We start from the raw sequence: 22,297 nt of genomic DNA on the forward strand, positions 1-22,297 counted from the left end.
AGCAAACTGTAAGCAGTTTATTTGAATTTCTCAAAGTGCCATAACTTACAGTTCATTACGGCATTCTTTTATGCATAGCACATTACAATGCATAGCACATTATAATTCCCCAAGAGGGCACTGTCTGGCTTCCTTGTTTTATAGGCTGTCCTGCCAGCTGTGATTTATCTTGTTTTACCCTATTTTCGTGGTTGGCTTGATTACTGTGAATGAGGGTCAGAGTCCTCATAAGAAGATGTTTCCCAAGGATGGAAAACTCTTCCAAATGGGCAAATTTTACCTGCAGGAGCAGACTCTGAAATGAAACTGGCCTTGGCAGAAATGTGGGCAAGATAGAGCAGCTAGAAGGAGGGAAAGAAGAAGGAGAAGAAGGAGGAGGAGGAAGACGAGGAGGGAGGGAGGGAGGAAGGAGGAGGAGGGAGGGGGAGGAGGAAGAAGAAGAGGAGGAGGAAGAGGAGGAGGAAGAAGAAGAAGAGGAGGAGAAGAAGGAGGAGAAAGAAGGAGGAGGAGGAGGAGGCAGAGGGAGGAGGAGGAAGAAGAAAAGGAGGAGGAGGAGGAGGAAGAAGAAGAAGAAGAAGAAGAAGAAGAAGAAGAAGAAGAAGAAGAAGAAGAAGAAGAAGAAGGAAGAGGAGGAGAAAGGAGGAGGAGGAGAAAGGAGAAGGAGGAGGAAGAGGAGGAGGAAGAAGAAAAAATCCTCAACTTTCAACCATTTGTTTAGCGACCATTCAAACTTATAATGACAGATCCTCATCTGATCATTGCAGAATCCTCACAGTCAAAATCTGGGTGCTTGGCAACCAGCATCTATCTACCCCAATAGCAGTATCCCAAGGTTTATTCTATTCTATTCTATTCTATTCTATTCTATTCTATTCTATTCTATTCTATTCTATTCTATTCTATTCTACTCTATATTCTATTCTATTCTATTAATTATGATTTTTCTCTGGTCATGTATCTAATAATTTTCCTCCTTTGGTCACATTGAAAATCTAGAAGTCTTTACTGGATTTACCTGAGAATTTGGGAATACTTAATATCTGGGCTGACAGGGCACTAGATAAATACAATAATTAAATTAAAGACTGTGCTATGCTCAGATATTTTCCATGATGTATCCCAAACTCCTTGTCCCATTAGATTTTATTTCTTTAGAGAATTTGTCTAATTAAAATGAGAAAGGTACCTGGCCTTATTTGAACCCAGTACCTGAATCTTCACATTCATCCAGTGAAGACTTCAAAATTTTGGTTTCTCAAAATTGGTGGTGGCAAGTATCCATGTTTGCAGAGAGGATAGCTATCCCAGCCTTACTAAGAAACTGAGATCTATTGCAATTTTTCATTTTCCCACTTACCACAAATTGCAGGCCATTTGAAAATATCATTTCTAAAGGCTGTCAATTTGGATGAAAAATGTTTATTTTTCTGCAAGAAATATTGAAAAGGGACATTTCGCTCCACAGGGGGCTCTATATTTTTTTAAAATGACTAACATAAATGACATTTTATGACAAAACAAAACAAAATAAAAATAACAGCCTTCAGATTATTTTATTTATGACTTGGTTGGTCCAGCCTTCTCATTCATCTCTGCTAGGTCCTATTAAGAAATTAAATTTAGATTGTAATGAATAACAATAGAGTTTAAGCTCCTTGCAGCGCATATTTTAATCATTATCATATATATGTATAATTGCCTTCAATTTTGCAATGCATCATGTAGAGCCAGGACATTGTATAAAATAATTGCAACAATGAAGTGTAGTCAAATTTGTTTCAGACTGCAGTCATTTTCTTTTCTGCTACTATCTTGAGAACATGCTCAGATTTGGCCTTAAGAACATTTTCTCCTTTCTTGTTCAGGGGTGGCAACTTACTACAAACATATCTTATTGCTTTCTTTCTATAATTGCATTTTGTATAATTGCATTAGTTTTATCATTTCGATAGAGTCAAATGACTAAATCAATAAAGATTCTACCAGATGAAACTAGAACTAAGCTTTCTTGAGATCAGAATAACAGAATAACTGAATAACAGAGTTGGAAGGGATCTTGAGGTCTTCTAGTCCATCCCCCTGCTCAAATAGGAAACATATGTCCAATCTCTTCTTAAAAAAACATCCAGTGATGGAGCACCCACAACTTCTGAAGGCAAGCTGTCCCACTGATTAATTGTTCTGACTGTCAGGAAATTCTTCCTTAGTTTCAGGTTGCTTCTTTCCTTGATGAGTTTCCATCCGTTGTTTCTCGTCCTCTGCCCTTCAGGCGCTTTGGAGAATAGGTTGACCCCCCCCTTTTCTTTGTGGCAGATCGGTTCTATCAAAAGAATCTTGCAAGCCTGGCTGTGCGACCTTCCCCTCCTTCTCACCCCAGAATGAAGCCATCCTGAGCTTCTTCCTAACATCACCCCCTCTCACAAGGCTTAAGGAATGCTTCTGCCTCTTTTGTTTTCCCAACAGCTTCTGCGTATTTCCCTCAAGGCCACCTCCACCGCTCTCTATACCTGCAACCTGCAACCCGCTGAGCTTGGAAGGCGCCTAAAACTTTGCTCAGGGCACTGAAGTGCCTCCAGCAATCCCAACTCCTTGTCCTTATCCCTGCATTCATACAAATGCAGGCTGCATCTATTTTCTGTTTTGCTATAAATTTTAAGCAGATCAGCAGGCTGATACCCGGCGGTACTGCATTGATAATTATTAGAGCCGAAGCAAATGAAATCAAATGCTTTGTTGCAGCGAATGGCCAGATGTAGGTATAATTCAGAAGCAATATTACCTGGGGGAAAGGGAAGTGGATAAAGGAAGTGACAAAAAAAGGCTTAAAAAAGTAAAAGTAGCAGGTAAGAATTGCAGTCCCATACCGTATTTTAAGTATGTAAGGCAGCAAGAATTCCAGGAAATGCTTAACTGTTAAGCACAAAGCTATATACTGTAACTGTTTGGCAGTCTAATAGACTACTAAAATACTATTATATTAAAACACTCTGGTAATTGAAATGTGTTGATAAAATGCAGAAGTATAGGCTGAAATAAAACTCTACCTGGAATAATTTTGAGTGTAATTGACGATACTTACTTAGCACCTACTCAGTTGTTAATAATAATAATAATAATAACAACAACAACAACAACAACAACTATTATTATTATTATTATTATTATTATTATTATTATTATTATTTAGGATTAAAAGAGGAACAGAGAGAGAAAAAAGAAGGGAGCAGAACAATCTAATACAAACGATACACACACTATTGTCATCCTGAATAGAATAGAATAGAATAGAATAGAATAGACCTTGGAGGTCACCTAGTCCAGCCCCCCAATCAAGCAGGAGAACCTATACCATCTCAGACAAGTGACTATCCAGTCTCTTCTTAAAAACCTCCAATAATGGAGCACCCACAACCTCTGGTGGCAAGCCGTTCTACTGGTTAATTGTCCTCACTGTTAGGAAGTTTCTCCTTAATTCCAGGTTGCTTCTCTCTTTGGTCAGTTTCCAACCATTGTTTCTTGTCTTGCCCTCTGGTGCTTTGGTGAATAACGTGACCCCCTCTTCTTTGTGGGAGCCCCTCAAATACTGAGTGCCTTTTCCTTTTTGCATCCTTGCCTTCTTCTTTTGTCCTCTCTGAACCCTTCTATTAATCTAGATTATGTGTTCTCTTGCAAAAAAAAAAAAAAAAGCACTCAGAACTCTATTTTTATGCCTTAGCAATCCCTGGGGGGACTTCCCTTAGACTGGTACACCTCCTTGCCAAAACAAGCCATAAATAACAACTGGGTTACATTTGAGGGATGTTGTTAGGAATGTGACAGCTTGGCCTCCAAGTAATTAAGTTACAGAGCCCTTGGCAAAGGGTGGTTTCCACGCATGGCATCTCCTTCCAAAGACAAATAATGTGTCACAAGCATACAGATAGCCCTCGTCTTACAGCAGTTCATTTAGTGACCGTTCAAAGTTACAACAGCACTGGAAAAAGCAACTTATGATCATTTTCCATAGTTACAACTTTTGCAAGTTACACCCCCCAAGGTCACATGATCAAAATCCAGGTGCTTGGCAACTGACTGAGGAATTCTGGGAATTGAAGTCCACAAGTCATAAAGTTACCACGCTTGGAGACCCCTGCCTTAAGCGATGGAACAGAGAGCTGGATCTGTTGCTGAAATACCTTCTCAACATGTCCTGTGAAATAGGCATTGCTGAGGATAGCCAGAAGTTCCATGGCAAACACAGCTAGAGTAATTCTAATACATCGACATGAAAGAACAGTGCTGTCACACTGCCCCAGATATCCATCAACTGGTGAGATGATGTATCTCCCTTTTGGGAAAAGAGCAAGAAAGAGAGATTTTAAAAAAACCTAAGCAAGCACCATTAAGAGTTTAAGCAGAACCCCTCTCTCTGTCTAGCCTTGTCATCCCTGAAAGACAAAACTATCAGAGCACTAGATAAAAGTTTTCCCTGTCTGACTCTAGAGGGTGGTGCTCATCTCTGTTTCAACCCTCTGCTCAAGCAGGAGACCAAGAAGAAGCCAAGAAAGTCCAGTTGCCTTTTTTGGGGGAAAAAACACCTTTGGGACAACCATGACCTGGATGATTGAGAATCCCCATAGACATTTAACCAAATACATGATTGATTTAGGTCCTATCCCAAGGTCATCCATCAACCAAACAGATATTCTTTCCAAATGTGCCCAGGTTTTTTTTTTAGACCTGTGCTCCTACGTCTGAGAAACCTCTTTAATTTGATATTTTCCAGTCACTTCTCTTTGTGCTCTTCTCCCTAGAATTTTTCTTCCTAGTTTTGGCCTGATAAATGTTGATTAGGCTATAGCAGACTGGTAAAGTTATTCAGATTTTTCATGTGGAACCATGCTCCAAGCATGGGTCACCCCGAGACCCCACCATTACTTATGACAAAATAAATTAGTTCCTTTGTTGGTTCACATTTTCATGCTTAAATGGTGGCCCACACCAAAATAAATTTAAAGGAACATTCAAAATATTATGCCACTGAACTTTATTGTCCAGCCAACCAGGAAAAAAAACCCATTTTATTGTCACCAAACTGAAGGCTAACCCTATGTGTTCCACTTGAAGTCCTTTATTTCATTCTAATTAGCACACCGTAATGATTTGCTTTTTTTCCCCCGTATACTTACTTTGACAAAAACGCTATGAAGTACAGAAGTGTTTGTAATTAACCTGGCACTGTGGCAGCCGACATTAATTGCATCCTCCTAATTTTCATTTGTTTGATGGTTTTCTTTCAAGAAAAAAAAACCCTCATAATTTTGGGTTTTCATCTCCTTTTTCCACCCTCTCACTTATTGGGACAAACCTAAGATAGATTGTTTAAGGCTCTCCATCTTTTGTATTTATCATCTATCTGAGAACTGGATGTGCTGGATTACAAAGAGACATTTTGTACACTTTCCAAAGAAATAACAACACATCTTTTTCACATAAAATGTACAGTATAAGAACATACCAGAACCAGTTTGGTATAGTTGTGAAGGCATCACTCTAGAAATCAGGAGATGGTGAGTTCTAGTCCTGCCTTAGGCATGAAAGCCGGCTGGGTGTTTTGGGGCCAATCACCAGAAGACGGTGAGTTCTAGTCCCGCCTTAGGCATGAAAGCCGGCTGGGTGACTTTGGGCCAGTCATTCTCTTTCCGCCCTAGGCGGAAAGCAATGGCAAACCACCTTCGCAAACCTTGCCAATAAAACTGCAAGGACTAGTCCAAGTAATTGCCAAGAGTAAAAAAATCTACTCGAAGGCATGCATACACAAATTCATAACAATACAATAGTGAGACGACAGCAGACTTTTGTTTAAATACCCACTGCAGGAAATGCAATTGAGAGATCAGCACAGCATTCAAGCTCTGCCTTCAGGCTCCCAGTAGACTTTGGTTTAGAAAAGAGAAAGTTGGCTGAGATACGGCTTGGATTTGATCCAGCCTGGCTGCTTTTCTGTTGACTGCCACCTTGAGAATATTTGGGCAATCACAGTTTGCATATCTGCTTCTGAAGTCTGTCAGAGGGCTGGTAGCCGTTATGATCTGGGTTCTTCAATCGTTCTTATTAAACCTTCGGGCCATATTTCTGACATACCAGAATCTTTGAACTAATTTTGCACGGAAGTAATCGCAATGGACGCAATGGTGATGGCAAGCTTATTGAGCCAATTTTCCCCTCCTTTCTTTCCATTGTTACAAAGCAACAAGTAGCTCAATAATTAATTCTAGGTAATCTAGACATTCTTATCTTCCCAAAGCAGGCGAGCAAACAAACAGCCTTCTATCAACCACTTGACAGAATATTTTAACATTTGATTAAAAGAGCCAGATTCCCTTCCCTTCTCCTCCTTTGCAGTTCTTCCTCTTTGCAGCCTTGAAGAATGGTTTAAAACCTGTTCACTTTTATACACATTTAAGATGACAGCCCAAGGCACCAGCAAACAACCCAACAACAAATAGCAGTAACAAAACACTAAAGAACCAGCTGGATGTTTATAGCTTTTTATGAGAGACATTCCCCCCCCCCAAAAAAAAGTTAGGTTCATGTTTGATGTTGCTTGAGAGCACAGAGGGAAGACCCACACTCGGTGGCCTAATTAGCAGGATGTGTATAACTTGACATGGAGAGCGAGCAGTGGAGATGTTATGTGGACTCTCCAACATGTTAAGGTTAGCCAGCAAAAACCTTGGGTTTGTTTGTGGCTAAAATAGCCCTCCTAGTCAACAAATGCCCTCTGTGTTATATACCAAAGAGTCAATTAATTCTCACATCTGAGATTAAGGTGAAATCTCCAAGAGCCCTGTAAAAATGGGCACCTCTAGGAACTCATCTCTCTTTTCCTAGCCCTTATCACCTCAGTGCTATTGCATCATTGTAGCTTCCCTGGGAGGAAAGTAATGGCCTCCCAGAATCCTAGAAGGGACTCTGAGAAAAGTCATTCAGGATGTGAACAGAACCCGACATCATCCAACACAATCCAGAGGCTAAGAAACACCTTGATGGTCCAAGGCCCATCTATCTAACCTTGAGTTGCTTATTACTGGAACAATGGAAGTTTTTAAGAAGAGACTGGACAGCCATTTGTCTGAAATGGTAAAGGGTTTCCTGCCTGAGCAGGGGGTTGGACTAGAAGACCTCCAAGGTCCCTTCCAACTCTGTTATTCTATTCTATTCTATTCTATTCTATTCTACTCTACTCTACTCTACTCTACTCTACTCTACTCTACTCTACTCTACTCTACTCTACTCTACTAGATGTTTAAAGTCAATGAGTCATTTTAGTACACAGTCTGTTTTCAGCAGTTTCCAGCCTTTCCTGAAGGCATTGCGTGGCTCAAGGAAGGATGACACCATCTGCCATTTTTAGCACAAGCAATCCATTTATACGTGTGAGTTCCAACTTACATACCAATTTGAGTTAAAGACTTAGTTAGGAAAGGAACTCATTTACTAAAGAGCTAAAGGAAGGATTCACCGAACAATGAAGTCAGGTGCACAGAAACTATTATTAGTTTGAACAAATGCTATCCCATAATTTCTCATTTAGCTTTTTGGGAACTCCTCTTTCAGGACTGAGGAAGAATATGTGCAATCAGCTCCATTTAACAAAGTATTGTTCTCTCACCTTGGAGACACAAAGTGCAAAATGCACCCTATGCGTCTCTTCCGTCTCACGTGTGATGGTTACCATGTCTTTGGATTTCTGAATTCAAATCCTTCCTAGAAATCCTGCATTGTTGCTCTCTCTCGGTGCGCATGGCACTCTGCGTCCCTTTGAACAAGGGGCACTAAATAGTCTATGGGGATTTTTCAGAAGCTGAAAAGTTCCATCCTCAACTTCCCCCCCTAACCTAGTTAGATTATCACATTTGAAAATGACCAATTAAGAGCCCACATAATTCACTAGTTTGTCTTTCAGAGGACTGAAGTGATCTCCTTGGCTGACACAGGAACCCTGGAGGAAGATGGAAGCCCGATATCAGCTCAGGAGCTTGAGCAGGTCGAGGTCGGTCCTCCCTTGCATTTAATTCCTCCCTCGAAATGGAAACAACCACCCTCAGGTCTTACCATCCTAATCAACAACATGTCTTTCTAGCCATACTGTAACACATCCAGTCCAAACTGAAGAAGGGAACTCAAGAAGCTTCGCGGATCAGAAACACAACATTTTAAAGAAAGAAAAAAAGAACAACCCAAAAAAGTCCAGTTGCCTTTTGGAAAAAACACCCTCGTCAGATCTGGCACCACTTTTAAACCTCTAAACCAGGGGTAGGCAACCTTGGCTCTTTTATGACTCGTGGACTTCAACTCCCAGAATTCCTGAGCCAGCTGTGCTGGCTCAGGAATTCTGGGAGTTGAAGTCCACGAGTCATAAAAGAGCCAAGGTTGCCTACCCCTGCTTTAACCAAAGCAGAAGCAGGTGTGAGGTGGCAGCTGACACACCTTTGAGACAAGCATGATCTGATGATTGAGATCCTCCATATATATTTATCCAGTCCAAAGTCACAATCCAAACCAACAAAAATAATCCCACAATCTGCTTAACCAACTGATTCTCCTGTGTAGATGGGAGAGTTCACATTTTAATGCTTCCCATATCAAAAGTATCTCCATATAAACCGAACACAGGACCATCCAAATAGGTCTTCCCCAACCCCAGTATTCTCAAGACATGTCAGTCTGCAATTACCAGGCAGATATAGTAGTTGTAGTCTAACACAATGTTTCTCAATCTCAGAAGCTTGAAGCTATGTGGACTTCAACTCCTAGAATTATTGGGAGAAGTCTGGGAAGTTGAGGAATTCTGAAAGTTTGAAAATCACACATCATTGAGTTGTTGAAGTTGAGAAGCACTGGCCTGACATATTTAGAGAGCGCTAGGTGGAGAAAGATGGATATAGGAGGAGACTAATTTAGAGATTTCTATCCCTACCATAACAATTCGGTGAACATTACATCCCAAGGGATGCTTTTAAATAGGAGAATGAAACTACTTCCTAAAAGAAGGCAACATGCAATTCTGGTAGAGCACCCTTAAGTCTTTAGTGTTGGCTGGCTTACTCACCCGAGCAATCAGTTCTCCAACCATGCCAGTCCACGTTCCGTTAGTCTCAGGAACTCCGTACACTCCATCTCCCACCAGGTGGATCTTGTAGTTGAAGTGCAAAATATCCGCAAGCTCCTTGAGCATGTCCACGCAGAAGCCTTCGTAGCGGTCATTCCCTTCCAGCTCTTGATGGTTGCCCTTGAGCATTAAATAAGGGTTTTCCTGCATCGAAACTGGGCAGCTGTCATTCTCATCTTAGCCACGGAGTTGCAACAGCACTAGATTCAGCACAAATCGGAAAGCAGGGGCGGGTGATACGAGGGACTCACTGGGAATTTCTGGGAAGGGGAACAAATCTCTGGAATAGATACATCAGGCTTTCAAGTTATCTGGGGGATGCAGTATAAGAGCTGGCTAGATCCAAACGAGCAGATGTTTTCCCCCAGGTTTGGCAGACAGACAACCATCTCATTCTATGCAAGTGACAGTTTTGTCAGAAAAGTGGGATTCTTGTGGGCAATAAATGGCCCCTGGCATATGTGGAACAATCTGGAAAGGTGCAATAGGAACTAGGGGTAAGAGGCACAGCTACAACAAGCAGGGGGTACAGTTGCTAGCAGCATTCAATATGGAGAGAAGGATGTTTGACTACTGCTCTATAGTAGCCTAGCACTAAGGATGGGAAAGGATATCTCCAGTCCATCAAAGTGCCCTGATTGTTCGGCCAGTGTGACAGTGGCCTGGGGTGGCAATAGAGTAATACTTGAGGACCAGTTACTTCTATCCCTTGAGTTGTAGCATGACTGTTACTGTGGGACACCTTGGCACTTGTGCCTGGTTGAAGAAACTTCATAGGGAGTTTCCCCAGGCATAATTCTGGCAGACAATAAATTAGCTGATGGAGTTGCTTGTAAGCTGCCTAGAGTCGCTGTGAGTGAGTAGGCAGCGGCCATATAAATTTCACAAACAAACAAACAAACAAACAAACAAACAAATGGAAGAACTGAGCCTGCTAATCTGGGAAAGATGTCAGTCAGAATACAAACTGCTGCTGGACTTAATTTTCCATGGATGGAAATCCATGAGGATGTTTTGAAGAACTTTGAAGCAGTGGACAACTGAAAAGACTAAGAAGCCCTTGGCCACAAGGGGCTGGGAGCAAAGCAAGGAGTTTTTTGATGTTACGAAAACATTTCCCTAGATTATCTGAGATCACTCAGATTGTATAATCCTTACTACAACAAGACGTCCTAGACAAAGGGAAGATGACTTCTCCATCTTTATCACTAAAATGGATCTAATCCAAATCCCATTGGAGAAGAATGGAAAAGTGGGATGCATATGGATCCCATTTCAAGTTTCATCCTTGCTGGTACTGAATGTATCAAAAATAGATTTGTGCACAACAGCGCCATGAAAAATTCAATAACTTCTGCAAATTCGCAATGGGATTGTATGTTCCTTCGAGAGTTTTGTAAATAGACCTATGCATGAAATGATAGCACTTTGAACACTTTTCCTCAAGCTGGCATCCTTCAGATGTGCTGGGATTACAATTTTCAGCATTCCCAGCTAATATGCTGGTTCTTGTAATCCTAATAAGTCTACGAGACACCAAGTTGGAAAAAAGCTGGTGTAGAGCAGGGGTCCCCAACCCCCGGTCCGGTACTGGGCCGCAGCATGCCAGCAACTGGTCCACATAAACAAAGTCCCATCTGCGAGATGCAGGCAACACACAATACCACTCACTCTCCGGTCCTCGGAAAAACCTCTCTCCACGGAACCGGTCCCTGGTTGGGGACATCTGGTGTAGAGGACAATAAGAGGCTATGTCTCCATTACTTGAAAAAAAAGGGGTCATTCTGACCCTCCATGCTTACCAGGATGGTGGTGACCAGAAGTGTGGTGTTGAAGAGGCTCTCTGACACATTGGTAGAGAAGATCTGATTATCCATCGAAAGGCCTTTTGTAACGTGCCAGTGACCGATCTGCAAAGAGGAAAGAAAGAGTGGCGACTTACCAGAATAGGCCTGCTTCTGCCATATGGCCAGTCTGGCAGGACAATAGTGCCAGTTCTGCAACATGGAGCGGTCAATGCTTCATTAGCTTTACAATATATCCCACCAGCATTATGTTGCAGAACTCAGCTAGGACCTGGCCTTGGCAGGGTTTGTCATAACCACAATTTTTAAAAAAAAACAAACTTGTGGGGATTGTTCCAAGTGCTCCACCATAGAGAAACCCTTATACACAGGATAATAGGAAGCATCATGGAGGCAGGGAACTTAATAGAATAACAGAGTTGGAAGGCACCATGGAGGTCTTCTAGTCCAACCCCCTGCTCAAGCAGGAAGCTCTATACCATTAAGACAAATGGTCGTCCAATCTCTTTTTGAAAACCTCCAGTGATGGAGCACACACAACGTCTAGAGCAGGGGTCCCCAACCCCTGGGTTGTGGACCAGTACCGGGCTGCAGCATGCTAACAACCGATCCGCACAAATAAGCAAAGCCCCATCCGTGGGATGCAGGCAGCACACAAAACCATGGACTCTCCAGTCCATGGAAAAACCTTTCTCCACAGAACCGGTTCCTGGTGCCCAAAAGGTTGAGGATCTCAGGTCTAGAGGTAAACCATTCCACTGATTAATTGTTCTCACTGTCAGAAAGTTTCTCCTTAGTTCTAGGTTGCTTCTCTCCTTGATTAGTTTCCACCCGTTGCTTCTTGTCCTGCCTTCAGGCGCTTTGGAGAATAGCTTGACTCCCTCTTCTTTGGGGGCAGCCCCTGAGATATTGGAAGACTGCTATCATGTCCCCCCTCGTCCTTCTCTTCATTAAACTAGACATACCCAATTCCAGCAACCGTATGTTTTAGCCTCTAATCATCATTGTTGCTCTTCTCTGCACTCTTTCTAGAGTCTCAACATCTTTTTTTCAGCACAAGCATTGATATCAGTGTAGAAAGCATTGCTCCTCCAACATTGCTGTTGCTCCTGCCCTCTGGAACATCTTGTCCCCCCCCCATGTGAGGTTGGCCCCAATTATCCTATCTTTTCGTAAGGGTCTAAAGAACTGGCTCTGCCAGTCAGCTTGGCGCCCCAATGTGGGAACAGTGCAATGGAGGTGGTTGAGTAACAACAGATCCCACCTCCCCCTACTCCGCCCCAGCCCTCCCCATGTCTCCTTAGGTTTTAATGTTCAATTTTTTATTTATTTTTTATTGTATATGTATAGACATATTTTTATGATCGTAAGCTGCCCAGGGTTGCCCTATGGCAAGATGGGCCAATAAATTTTATACATAAAATAAATAAATGAACATACCTTAACAAAACTAGATTTTCAGTTCCTCAACTGCCAAGGTGTACTCTAGTAAGATGCTCTGATATAAAGGCACAGTTTCCACGGTTCTGTTTTGGTTACTAATGACCGTAGCCTCCTTTCCTCTATAATTGCTTCCAAAAGATTAATTAACCCTTTGTTAATGATATCATTCAAGCTAATCAACCCCAACAATCCGATAGCCACTCTAAGCCATTCCATCTAGGCTTCTATTTTACTCTTCTACAAACTAATTTACACTCTCCGGTGGCAATGGAACAGAGCCATAAATCCTTTCTGACACACTGTTTGTGGGTTTGTTGTTGTTTTTAAGCAAACACGAGTGAGGAGTCCTGAGTTTCAAATGCTACCAATTTTGGAGACTTGGTTTTAAGACTGACCCTTTTTGCTTTGTGGGTGACCCAGATGGACCTGTTAAGGTGCAACAGACAGGGGACATTAGATCATTTTGCAAGCAGAAGAGTTTTGCAAAGGCATTCTTTGAAGAATCCCAGAATTGCTAATGACATTTGCTGCAGCTTCTACCCTGAAGAATGAAAGGACTGTATTTTATTTTATTTTATTTTTGCCTTACAGCTGTCAGCCCAGCACAGCAAAACAGAGATACCCAATTTTTCCATTCATTCAATACTGCATGTTTTTATTATCTCTCCAAGCGCTAAGGATCTTATGGGGAAAACTTGACCCACAGTTCGTTCTCGATATCTCCCCTTCTCTTTAAGCACCTCAGTTTATCAAGTTGTGTATCTTTCATCTTGAGATAAAAGACAGATAGAGAAGCATGCCAGGATCACAATTACTTAAAGACCTATAGGATGACAGTGAAGAAGTACCGGACTTGACGACCACACGGGATCTGCTTCATTTGGCTGGTGCAAACGTCTCAACCAAACCAAACTCTTTAACAACTTGAAATCCCACTTCAGCTAATGCAATAATCAGTTTAAATAGATTTTGAACTCGATTAAGCGTACAGGTAATGAGGATATTAAGACTGTGGTCTGGTGCGATTAGATTAGTGTTACCTACATAGGAACCAAGTTTTTGGATAACCAAAGAGATTTCTCTCCAGCTGTGCTCTGAACCACATTTTCATTTCTTGAAAAAAATGAGAAAGGTGATACAGAATTGAAATCACAGCTTGTTCAATTAAGGTTTCTTGAAGGGTTAGTTACTGTCTTTCAACCTGGCCTGTCTTGCCAGGATCGTCAGAGGATAAAAGCGCTCAATGAAACATAGGAAAACTTACCAAAATCTCAGCATGGAGAATGTCTCTCTTTGCAGAATAACCTACTCAGTTTTTCCTGGGTTAGCAATCAGACCTGCTTAGTCTCAGCCCAACACTGTACCAAGTACAGGTTGTCCTTGACCAACAACGAGCCCAAAATTTAGGGTGCTCAGTTCTGGGAGTTGACGTCTGCAGGTCTTCAAGTTGCCAAGTTGGACACGCCTGACCTACACAATATTACTCAGATGTCCCACAATGTCTTCTTCGTAATTTTTACAAGTTCTGCATGGCGGATCAACGTTAAACTCAAAAGTCTACCATTGTCTCTTCCTAGATTACACTCTTAACTACAATGTAATATTCTTCACTGTGGCAGTACTGTCCCTCGGTAACAGAGCATTTATTTCTGGCCCCTGCCCCTCTTTCCCCAGCCATTTAGAAACAGATTACCTTTAATTCTGACAGCCCTCTAAGTCCATAATTTGTATTTTCCCTGCTGGCATGCCCAAATTAATTGACTACTGCTGCTGCCTCCTCCGACAATTGAGCCGTATGACCCCTTGCTTCTACAATGGACGGCTAAATACATCTGTGTCTCAAGGTTATCCCATAATGTCCTGTGCTGACTCTGGCTTGAAGCTGACTCTCTCAATGGCAGTGTAATATTGCTAATAGATCTCCTTCCCAGACGCTTCTGTCTGTCGCTGAAGGTGAAGACATCCAAGAACGTTTACATAGAACTCTCTCTCTCTCTCTCTCTCTCTGTTTCTCTCTCTCTCTCTCTCTCTCTGTGTCCCTCCCTCTCTTTCCCTATCTCTTGCTCCCTCTTTCTCTTTCTCCCTCTCCCTCCCTCCATCTCTCCTTCTCCATCCTCCCTTTCTCTCCCTCTTTTCCTCTCTTTCTTTCTCCCTCCCTCTCTCTATTTCTCCCTCCCCTCCCTCCATCTCTCCCTCTCTCTCATTTTTCCTTCCCTCCCTCTCTCCTTCTCTCCCTCCCTCTTTCCCTCTCCCACTCTCCCTTTCCCTCTCTCCTTCTTTCTCCCTCCCTCCCCCTCCCCATCTCCCTCTCTCTTTCCATCTCTCTCTCCCCTCTCTTTCCCTCTCTCTCCCCCTCCCTTTCTCTCTCTCTCTGTCTCTCTCTCTCCCTTCCTGATGGTGAAGAATTATGCTCACCGCCCACATCACTCTTTCCGCCTCCCCCCAGGGAAGAATGATCTAAATCAAGTAAAAATGGGAGAGGCAAAAATCGTAAGTCCAGAGAAGGAACAGTACCATCTGGTCCAGCTGGAACCACAGCACAGGGTAAAACTGTTAACTTCCTGCTGGTTAAATCTGCCAGGAATGCATGTTTTGATCCAAAGGGAAATAATAACTGTGAGGTTAACAATGATGTGCAGGAAAGAATTAGATGTTCCTTTCCCCAGTTCCATGGAGCTTCGTCAGGGGTGTCCAACCTTTTAAGACTTGCGGACTTCAATGGCCATGAATGTATGATGGTTGCAACGTCCCAGTGTCACGTGATCCCCTTTTGCAACCTTCTGACCAGCAAATCTGGGGAAGCCAGATTCACTTAACAACGTGTGACTCCCTTAACAACTGCAGCGATTCACTTAAAAACTGTGGCAGGAAAGGTCGTAAAATGGGGCGAGACTCACTTAACAACGGCCTTGCTTAGCAACTGAAAGTCCGGGCTCAGCTGTGGTTGTACGTCCGAGGACTACCCGTACAGAAGAGAAGGCAGTTGTGAGGCCAGCCAAATCAGTTGGCCAACCGTGTTGCCCGCCTGGTTGACGGCCTTCATCCAGCTGGCTACTTTGGGCACAGAGATGCCAACCTAGAAACTCCCAATGTAGAGAGGCTGTTCCTAACTTTCTGAAAAGAGACTCATCTAGACTTATTTCTCCGAGACACAGCGAGGGCTTTTCATCCTGTTCCAGTCATCTCAAGGCAGCTGTCAGCTGGAGAACTTTCTGACCGGGAAATCGAGATTCAAGCTTTGAATCTCATCTGAGTAAACCGAAAGCTGAAGAGGCCTCTCCTCTGAAGTCTCGCTCACCTTCTTCTCCTACCCCAAAGAGCTGCTGGTGGCTTTCAAGCAAAGCCTCAAAAGACCACATGTATTTCCAATAATTGGGAAACTGCCAACGGGGCCTGCAACCCCAAGTACAATGGATCCCACGGGAACGTGACCCGGCTGCATTCTCTGGGCTCTCCAGAGATCAAAACATGACTTTCCATTTCTTAAGGCGGTAAGCAGCCCTGAACCGGTGGCCTTGAATGGGGGCAACGCAGTCATATGGCTCTGCGACCTGAAATAAAAATAAGCTCACTTTGTGCTCCTGGCTATATTTGTCAAGGCGGCTCCTCCTTCCCCAAAGGGGGAAAAGTAATGATCATTTGTTTCTGAAGCTCCTTGTCATGGCTTATGGGACACAAAAGAGAAGAAAAGGAGCTGCACAAGAATTGATGGGATAATTAGACCAGGAACCCCTTGGCAATCTAAAGGGTTTCACATGTCACACACACACCCCAAATACTAATACAGTATGGATAACAAGCTGCAAAAATTCCGGTTGGGAAATTGTGTAGGGGCCTTGGAAGTTGATTGCCTTGAGAAGGAATGACAGTGGAAATTTGGAGTTTCAGAATAATGTAAGAGTCATCTCATTTGAGCCTGCTTGAAAGAGGCAGGCAATAGACTCAAGAATTCCTGCTGGAGCTTCTGGTTACTAGCAACGGCAGCTGCTCTTTCCTATAAAATGTATGAGTACAAGGTTGCATTTCAGATTATTTGGTTCATTTGGCTGATGAAATGTTTCTTCAGGTTGGAAAGGGTTCCCCCGGCATGGAGGAACATAGTTATCTGCCTTCTCCTAACTCAGATCTTTGAGCCATCTGGTCCTTCCTTCCTTCCTTCCTTCCTTCCTTCCTTCCTTCCTTCCTTCCTTCCTTCCTTCCTTCCTTCCTTCCTTCCTTCCTTCCTNTCTTTCTTTCTTTCTTTCTTTCTTTCTTTCTTTCTTTCTTTCTTTCTTTCTTTCTTTCTTTCTTTCTTTTCCAATTTATTGGTGGCCTATCTTACCACAGGGCAATAATATTGTTAGCAATGACAATGTGCTTTTCCTGCTTTGGGTGTGCCCTGTTTCGCTGCGTGAATCTTAGCCACCGTAATTTCTAAGCTATGACTCCTGGTTTAGCATATTGCACAAACAATACCCAATTGTAATTTATTTACTAAATCAGAGTTAACTGCCATTGTCACTGTTTTGGGTTCCCAACAGTATTTTTAGCTCTACTGGAAGATGCCTGGAGTTTGGGGGTGCAAAGCAGATGCTCTGATGCTCAGATAATATTAGGACCCCCTGAGCTAAAATGGGAGCCAAACCACACAACCTGAACTCAGTTCTGATTCTACCAGACCATGAATGTCCACCCCAAAATTCAAAAAAAGATTTGATAGGCTCATTCTTTTCCAGGAAGCAGTCAAGGCAATGAGTTGGCATTTTTCTGCAAGCTGAAACCGCTACTCGGGGGGCTGGAGAATTCCTTCTCAAATACACTTAGCCAGCTTCGACTAAACACAACACCATGTTGAGGTCTGCTATGTAAATATATTAAATATTCAATCACTAAATGCTGCTGGCCATCAGCAGAAAAGAGAAAGCTTTAAGCACAGCTAATTTGCCGGCTGCTAGGAATCGCCAGCAACTTCAAAATTCACTGAATTTTCTAGCAGAGCTGAGGAACAGGCAGCACAGGCAAAAGAGAGAGAAGGAAATAAAAAACAAGAATAGTAAAAAAAAAAAAAAACCAAACCCAAACCCAAACCACCCATCTAGGGAAGCAGAGCTTCTCCACCCCAAGAATCAAATGTTATATGAAGGTTTCTTCCCAAACTAGCTCCCGTCTGACTGAAGACGTGGATGGCATATTTAAACATCCCTGCAAGTGTAAGCATTGTGGGAATTTCCCCATCTAGATAGAGAGCTAATTGGTGAGAAGGCTAGTCTGGGACTCAGTATGATTGCTCTTTCCAACCCACCGTTCCTGCCTACCAGTTTTACCATAGGTTTTGTGGGTCTGCAAAGTAGCTGCTGTTTTGGAACTTTTTTAAAGGTCCGTGATGCCTTTTCTGGAGACAGAACTTTCTAGCACAAGCAACTTTCCTGGAGCGAGAACATTCCTTAATGTCACCTTTTTCACATCCCTATTTGCACATCCCTCCAAAATAACTGGGCTTGATATAAAACACAAGAAAATGGGGGGAAAAAACCCAAAACAACGTGTACTGAATTTCAACTACACAGACAGTCCTCGGGTTTCAGCCAAAATTTCTGTTGCTAAGCAAGACAGCTGCTAAGTGAGTTGTGCCCCCTGTTACGACCCCTTTTGTCACCGTCGTTAAGTGAATTATGCGGTGGTTAATTGAATCTGGCTTCTTCCATTGACTTTGCTGGCCAGAAGCCAGCTGGGAAGGTTGCAAATAGGGATCACGTGATCCCAGGACAGGGCAATTGTCACAAATACATGCCAGTTGCCCAAAACCTGAATTTTGATCACATGACCATGAGGATGCTCCAACGGTTGCAAATCAGAGGACCGGTCTGAAGTCACTTTTTTTTCCCAGCTTAATCACTAATCATTCATTCATCTTTAATCATTCCATTAAAAACATTTTGAGTCCTGAAGGTCGGGGTGAATCCTCCAAGAATCCTCAAAGCTGTCTTTTTCCATGCAGTTCCTTGCCAATGAGTCGTCACTAAAGGTCCTTGATCTTTTGGCTGCCTCTTGCAGTTCAGATCCTGGAATCTGCAAATGATCCAGCTTAAAAGAGAGCAAGCCGGCACGAAGCTCCTTCGGCGTGGAAGCCCTGTAAGTTGAGATTGGAGCCTAAAACTGCTTCTGTTCCAAGCACCAAAGTATTTGCCTCCTCTATTATTTATCAGCCAACTGCATTATTTAAGCCAACCGTACCGCATAACTGCACGGCCCACAGCTCGTGTTTATTCAGCGCTTTGAGTATGTAAAGCATTATAATGTTGTCATTAATAATTCGAGAGGCTCAAAAGGCTGCAGCTTGGACCGAAATTGGCTGTTGGTGTGTTTTGCGATCCAACCTGCCATTGTGGGACAGGAGCCAAACCAACGGGAAGCCAGCTTGGAGACATGGCCTGCGCACGGTGTTGTTTTTTTTTTTTTTTTTATCTTGATCACATTGAAAACTGACCAAGACAAGAAGTAACGGATGGAACATTATCAAGGAGAGAAGCAACCTAGAACTAAAGAGAAATTGCTTGAGAGTTAGAACAATGAGCCAGTGGAACGGCTTGCCTCTGGAAGTTGTGGGTATTCTATCACTGGAGGCTTTTAAGAAGAGACTGGAGGGCCACTTGTCCTGAATGGAATAGGGCAAGAGTCCCCAACCCCTGGTCCATGAACCAGTACCGAGCCGTGGCATGCCAGCAACCAGTCCGCACAAACAAGCAAAGCCCCATCCGTGGGATGCAGGCAGCACCCAAAACCACACACTCTCCAGTCCGTGGAAAAATCTCTCTCCACATAACCAATCCCTGGTGCCCAAAAGGTTGAGGACCTCTGGAATAGGGTCTCCTGCTTCAGCAGGGGTTGGACTAGATGACCTCCAGGGTCCCTCCCGACTCTGTGATTCTGTATTCTGACCCTTTGCATTGTTCAGCTTTGCCTCAGAAGGACGGAAGCCGATCAGACCACAGGTGAGCTCTTCCTCCATATTCAGCAGAGTTGAAAGAGACGATTAAATTCAGCTCAGTCTGGCCGTGGGTCAGCAGAGCGAGCATCTCCCCAAGCAACAGAACTAAATCTTTATTTGATTTAAGCTGGAATTGCTCACTGAAGTCGCCCAGAGACTTTTGAAAGGAAGTCATTTTAAGGCTGCAAAGATGCCACAATCACTTCAAACGGAAATTGCTCTAAAGTGGCCTATGCAGAAGGTGCCCGATTCTGCTCCTTCTCCCATTTCTAGCTTGCTGTCACATCTGAAGCTGTCCTTCAAGGTGCTGGGCTAAAGCGGATTACTTATTCTGCACCCTTTGTGCCTCCCATCCCCTATCGTGGATGCTAGGTGAGCTTATGCATTATTTGCAAAGACAATATCTGCATCTCTGGCCCTCTTTCCACCAGGATAAAAATCAGCCCCCCAAAAGTTACCTCGAATATCTCATTTTAGCAACAAAAGGACCAAATGGGGTTCTCCCCCCAATAAATTAGATGTAGGAAGGAGGTTCCAAACTTATAATCAGCATAAACCAACAGGCAACAAGACAAAAGACATTTTTCTAGAGGAACCATGTCAACAAGAACATCTGTCTGAGACAATATAGGCTCTCCTGCTTGAGCAGGGGGCTGGACTAGAAGATCTCTAAGGTCCCTTCCAGCTCTATTCTATTCTATTCTATTCTATTCTATTCTATCCTATCCTATCCTATCCTATCCTATCCTATCCTATTCCATTCCATTCCATTCCATTCCATTCTATTTTAAGAACAAAGGTCACAACATAAAGAAACAGATGGTGCTGAACCAGAGTACAAATGGCAGTTAAAGAAAATACCTTTATTTACCTGTCTGAAGCCATTCCTGGTATACTGCAGGATTTTCAGAGCATAGTTTGATCGTTGACCTTTGCTGTTGAATTCTATGTGGCCAGTGAGACCTTCCAATTCTACCTGTCCAAGAGAGGGTGAGTTGCAGCGCCACATGGAGACTCTTCTCTTTGAGTCTGAAGGACAAAGCCCTACGCTTCTTATGTCAAGCCAGAAGGGAAAACATAGTCTTGCATGTTACATCTTGGATCTTGGACTCCAAGTTCCCTTCCAGCCCTACGAGTCTACGATTCTACGTTTGTCCCAAAAGTGCTTTTTTCAGGAGGCAACTGGACTTTCTTGTGTTTCTTTTGAAGATGTTTCACTTCTCATCCAAGAAGTTACTTCAGCTCTGACTAGATCAGTGGTTCTCAACCTTTTTAATGCCGCGACCCCAACCGGTCGTAAGTCGAGGACTAAACCGGTCGTACGTCGAGGACTAAATCGGTCGTAAGTCGAGGACTACCCAACCGGTTGTAAGTCGAGGACTTTCCCTGCCCGGGAGCGCTGCGCATGCGTGGTTCCGCCCCCTACGCCGGCCGAGGCGTAGCTGGCAAGCGGCAGAGACGGAGCAGGCCAACCACCAGCTGGCCCAGCCCAAGGGAGGTAAGGCACCCGCCGGAAAAGGGGAAAAAAATGGCGGACAAAAAAATGGCAGACAGCCTTGCTTGGTGACCCCCGTGAAATGGTCGATCGACCCCAAATGGGGTCCCGACCCACAGGTTGAGAACCACTGGACTAGATGGTGGGGAGTGGAAGGATTTACAGTATATTGCTTGCAGACAGAGGGTCATTTGCATTCCTTTAGAGAGTCATTGAAACCCAACAGTGAAGGGACACAGGCAGTGGTGGGATTCAAATATGTGAACAACCGGTTCTCTGTGTGGATGCCACTTCCAGAAGTCCGTTCTGGGCCTGGGCAACAAAAAATTAGCTACCGGTTCTGCCAAACTGGCGCGAACTGGCTGAATCCCACCACTGGGCACAGGGCAGAAAACATCCTGCAGCCAAGAAGGCTCTACACACATTTGCACTTTTCAGGTGACCCTGAGGACACAGGTAAACCTCCAAAATGGTTTAAACGACTCTCTAAAGGAATGCAAATGATCCTCTGTCTGCAAGGAGTATAAATCCTTCCACTCCCCACCATCTAGTCAGAGCTGAAGAAGTTTCTTGGATGAGTTTCTTGTGTCTTCAAAAACACACACAAGAAAGTCCAATTGCTTCCTGAAAAAAGCATCTGGGACAACCATACCTGGATGAATGAGAATCTCCATAGACGATTCTATGATTCTACGTTTCTACGATTCTACAATTCCATGTTTCTATGATTCTATGAAAACTACTGGAAATGTTTCTTGCTCCTCACAGTCATGAGAGGTTTCAGATCAGGCAGGAAGATGGGAAGGCTTTGGACAGACTACCAATGTGATCAGGTGAGAGGGGAGGAAGTCCAGGTGCATTGTGAAAAGGTGGGGACCAAGCCAACTTTCTTTCTACCTCAACAGCTGGTCTGCCTCTTTCTCTACCTTCTGCAGAGATCTGTGTTGCCATCACCATAGCTATGAATTTGCACTGTCAAAAGTGAGTGCTTAATTCAAACACATTGCCTGGGAGTTGACGGGAAGCCATTACATGGCTGGGTAGCATCAGGCATCACATTGGGTTCTGTGAACATGAAGCATGATGGAGTAAAGGTCTGGTAAATACAGATAACCACACTCTGCTAATTGTTGACAAAGCATTAGATTACTGATTTTCCAGTAATACAGATCCCACATAGGAGAAAATAGAACCGCAGTAATTCCTGTTAGGGATTCATTTTTTTCGGCAGAATATAAAGTCCCAACTGAGCTTGTGATGGACATGTCAAGTGACTTATCCATCATCAAAAGCCAAAATAATAAAGGGTCTCCTTTGTGCAGATGGATATGAGTCATATCCATACACAGCAGGGTGAAACCCAACCAAGATTCAACAAAGCCAGCACAGAATTTGCAAGATACTGACAGATCTTCTTAATAAAAGGACATTAT

General features: G+C 43.3%; 1 protein-coding gene across 1 annotated transcript in view; it reads right to left on the minus strand.

The window, feature by feature from the left end:
- Positions 1–22,297, minus strand: part of GRIK4 (glutamate ionotropic receptor kainate type subunit 4) — a 112,966-nt gene that overhangs the window by 30,182 nt on the left and 60,487 nt on the right. Inside the window, exons 9-11 of the mRNA XM_015813736.1 lie at positions 20,241–20,345; positions 10,957–11,064; positions 9,095–9,298 (exon numbers count right to left, since the gene is read on the minus strand). Of these exons, the coding sequence (XP_015669222.1) occupies positions 9,095–9,298; positions 10,957–11,064; positions 20,241–20,345 (417 nt within the window). The remainder of the gene's footprint in view (positions 1–9,094; positions 9,299–10,956; positions 11,065–20,240; positions 20,346–22,297) is intronic.

This window comes from Protobothrops mucrosquamatus, unplaced genomic scaffold, assembly GCF_001527695.2.
Source record: "Protobothrops mucrosquamatus isolate PMUCROS unplaced genomic scaffold, P.Mucros_1.0 scaffold186, whole genome shotgun sequence".
NCBI classification, from domain to species: domain Eukaryota; kingdom Metazoa; phylum Chordata; class Lepidosauria; order Squamata; family Viperidae; genus Protobothrops; species Protobothrops mucrosquamatus.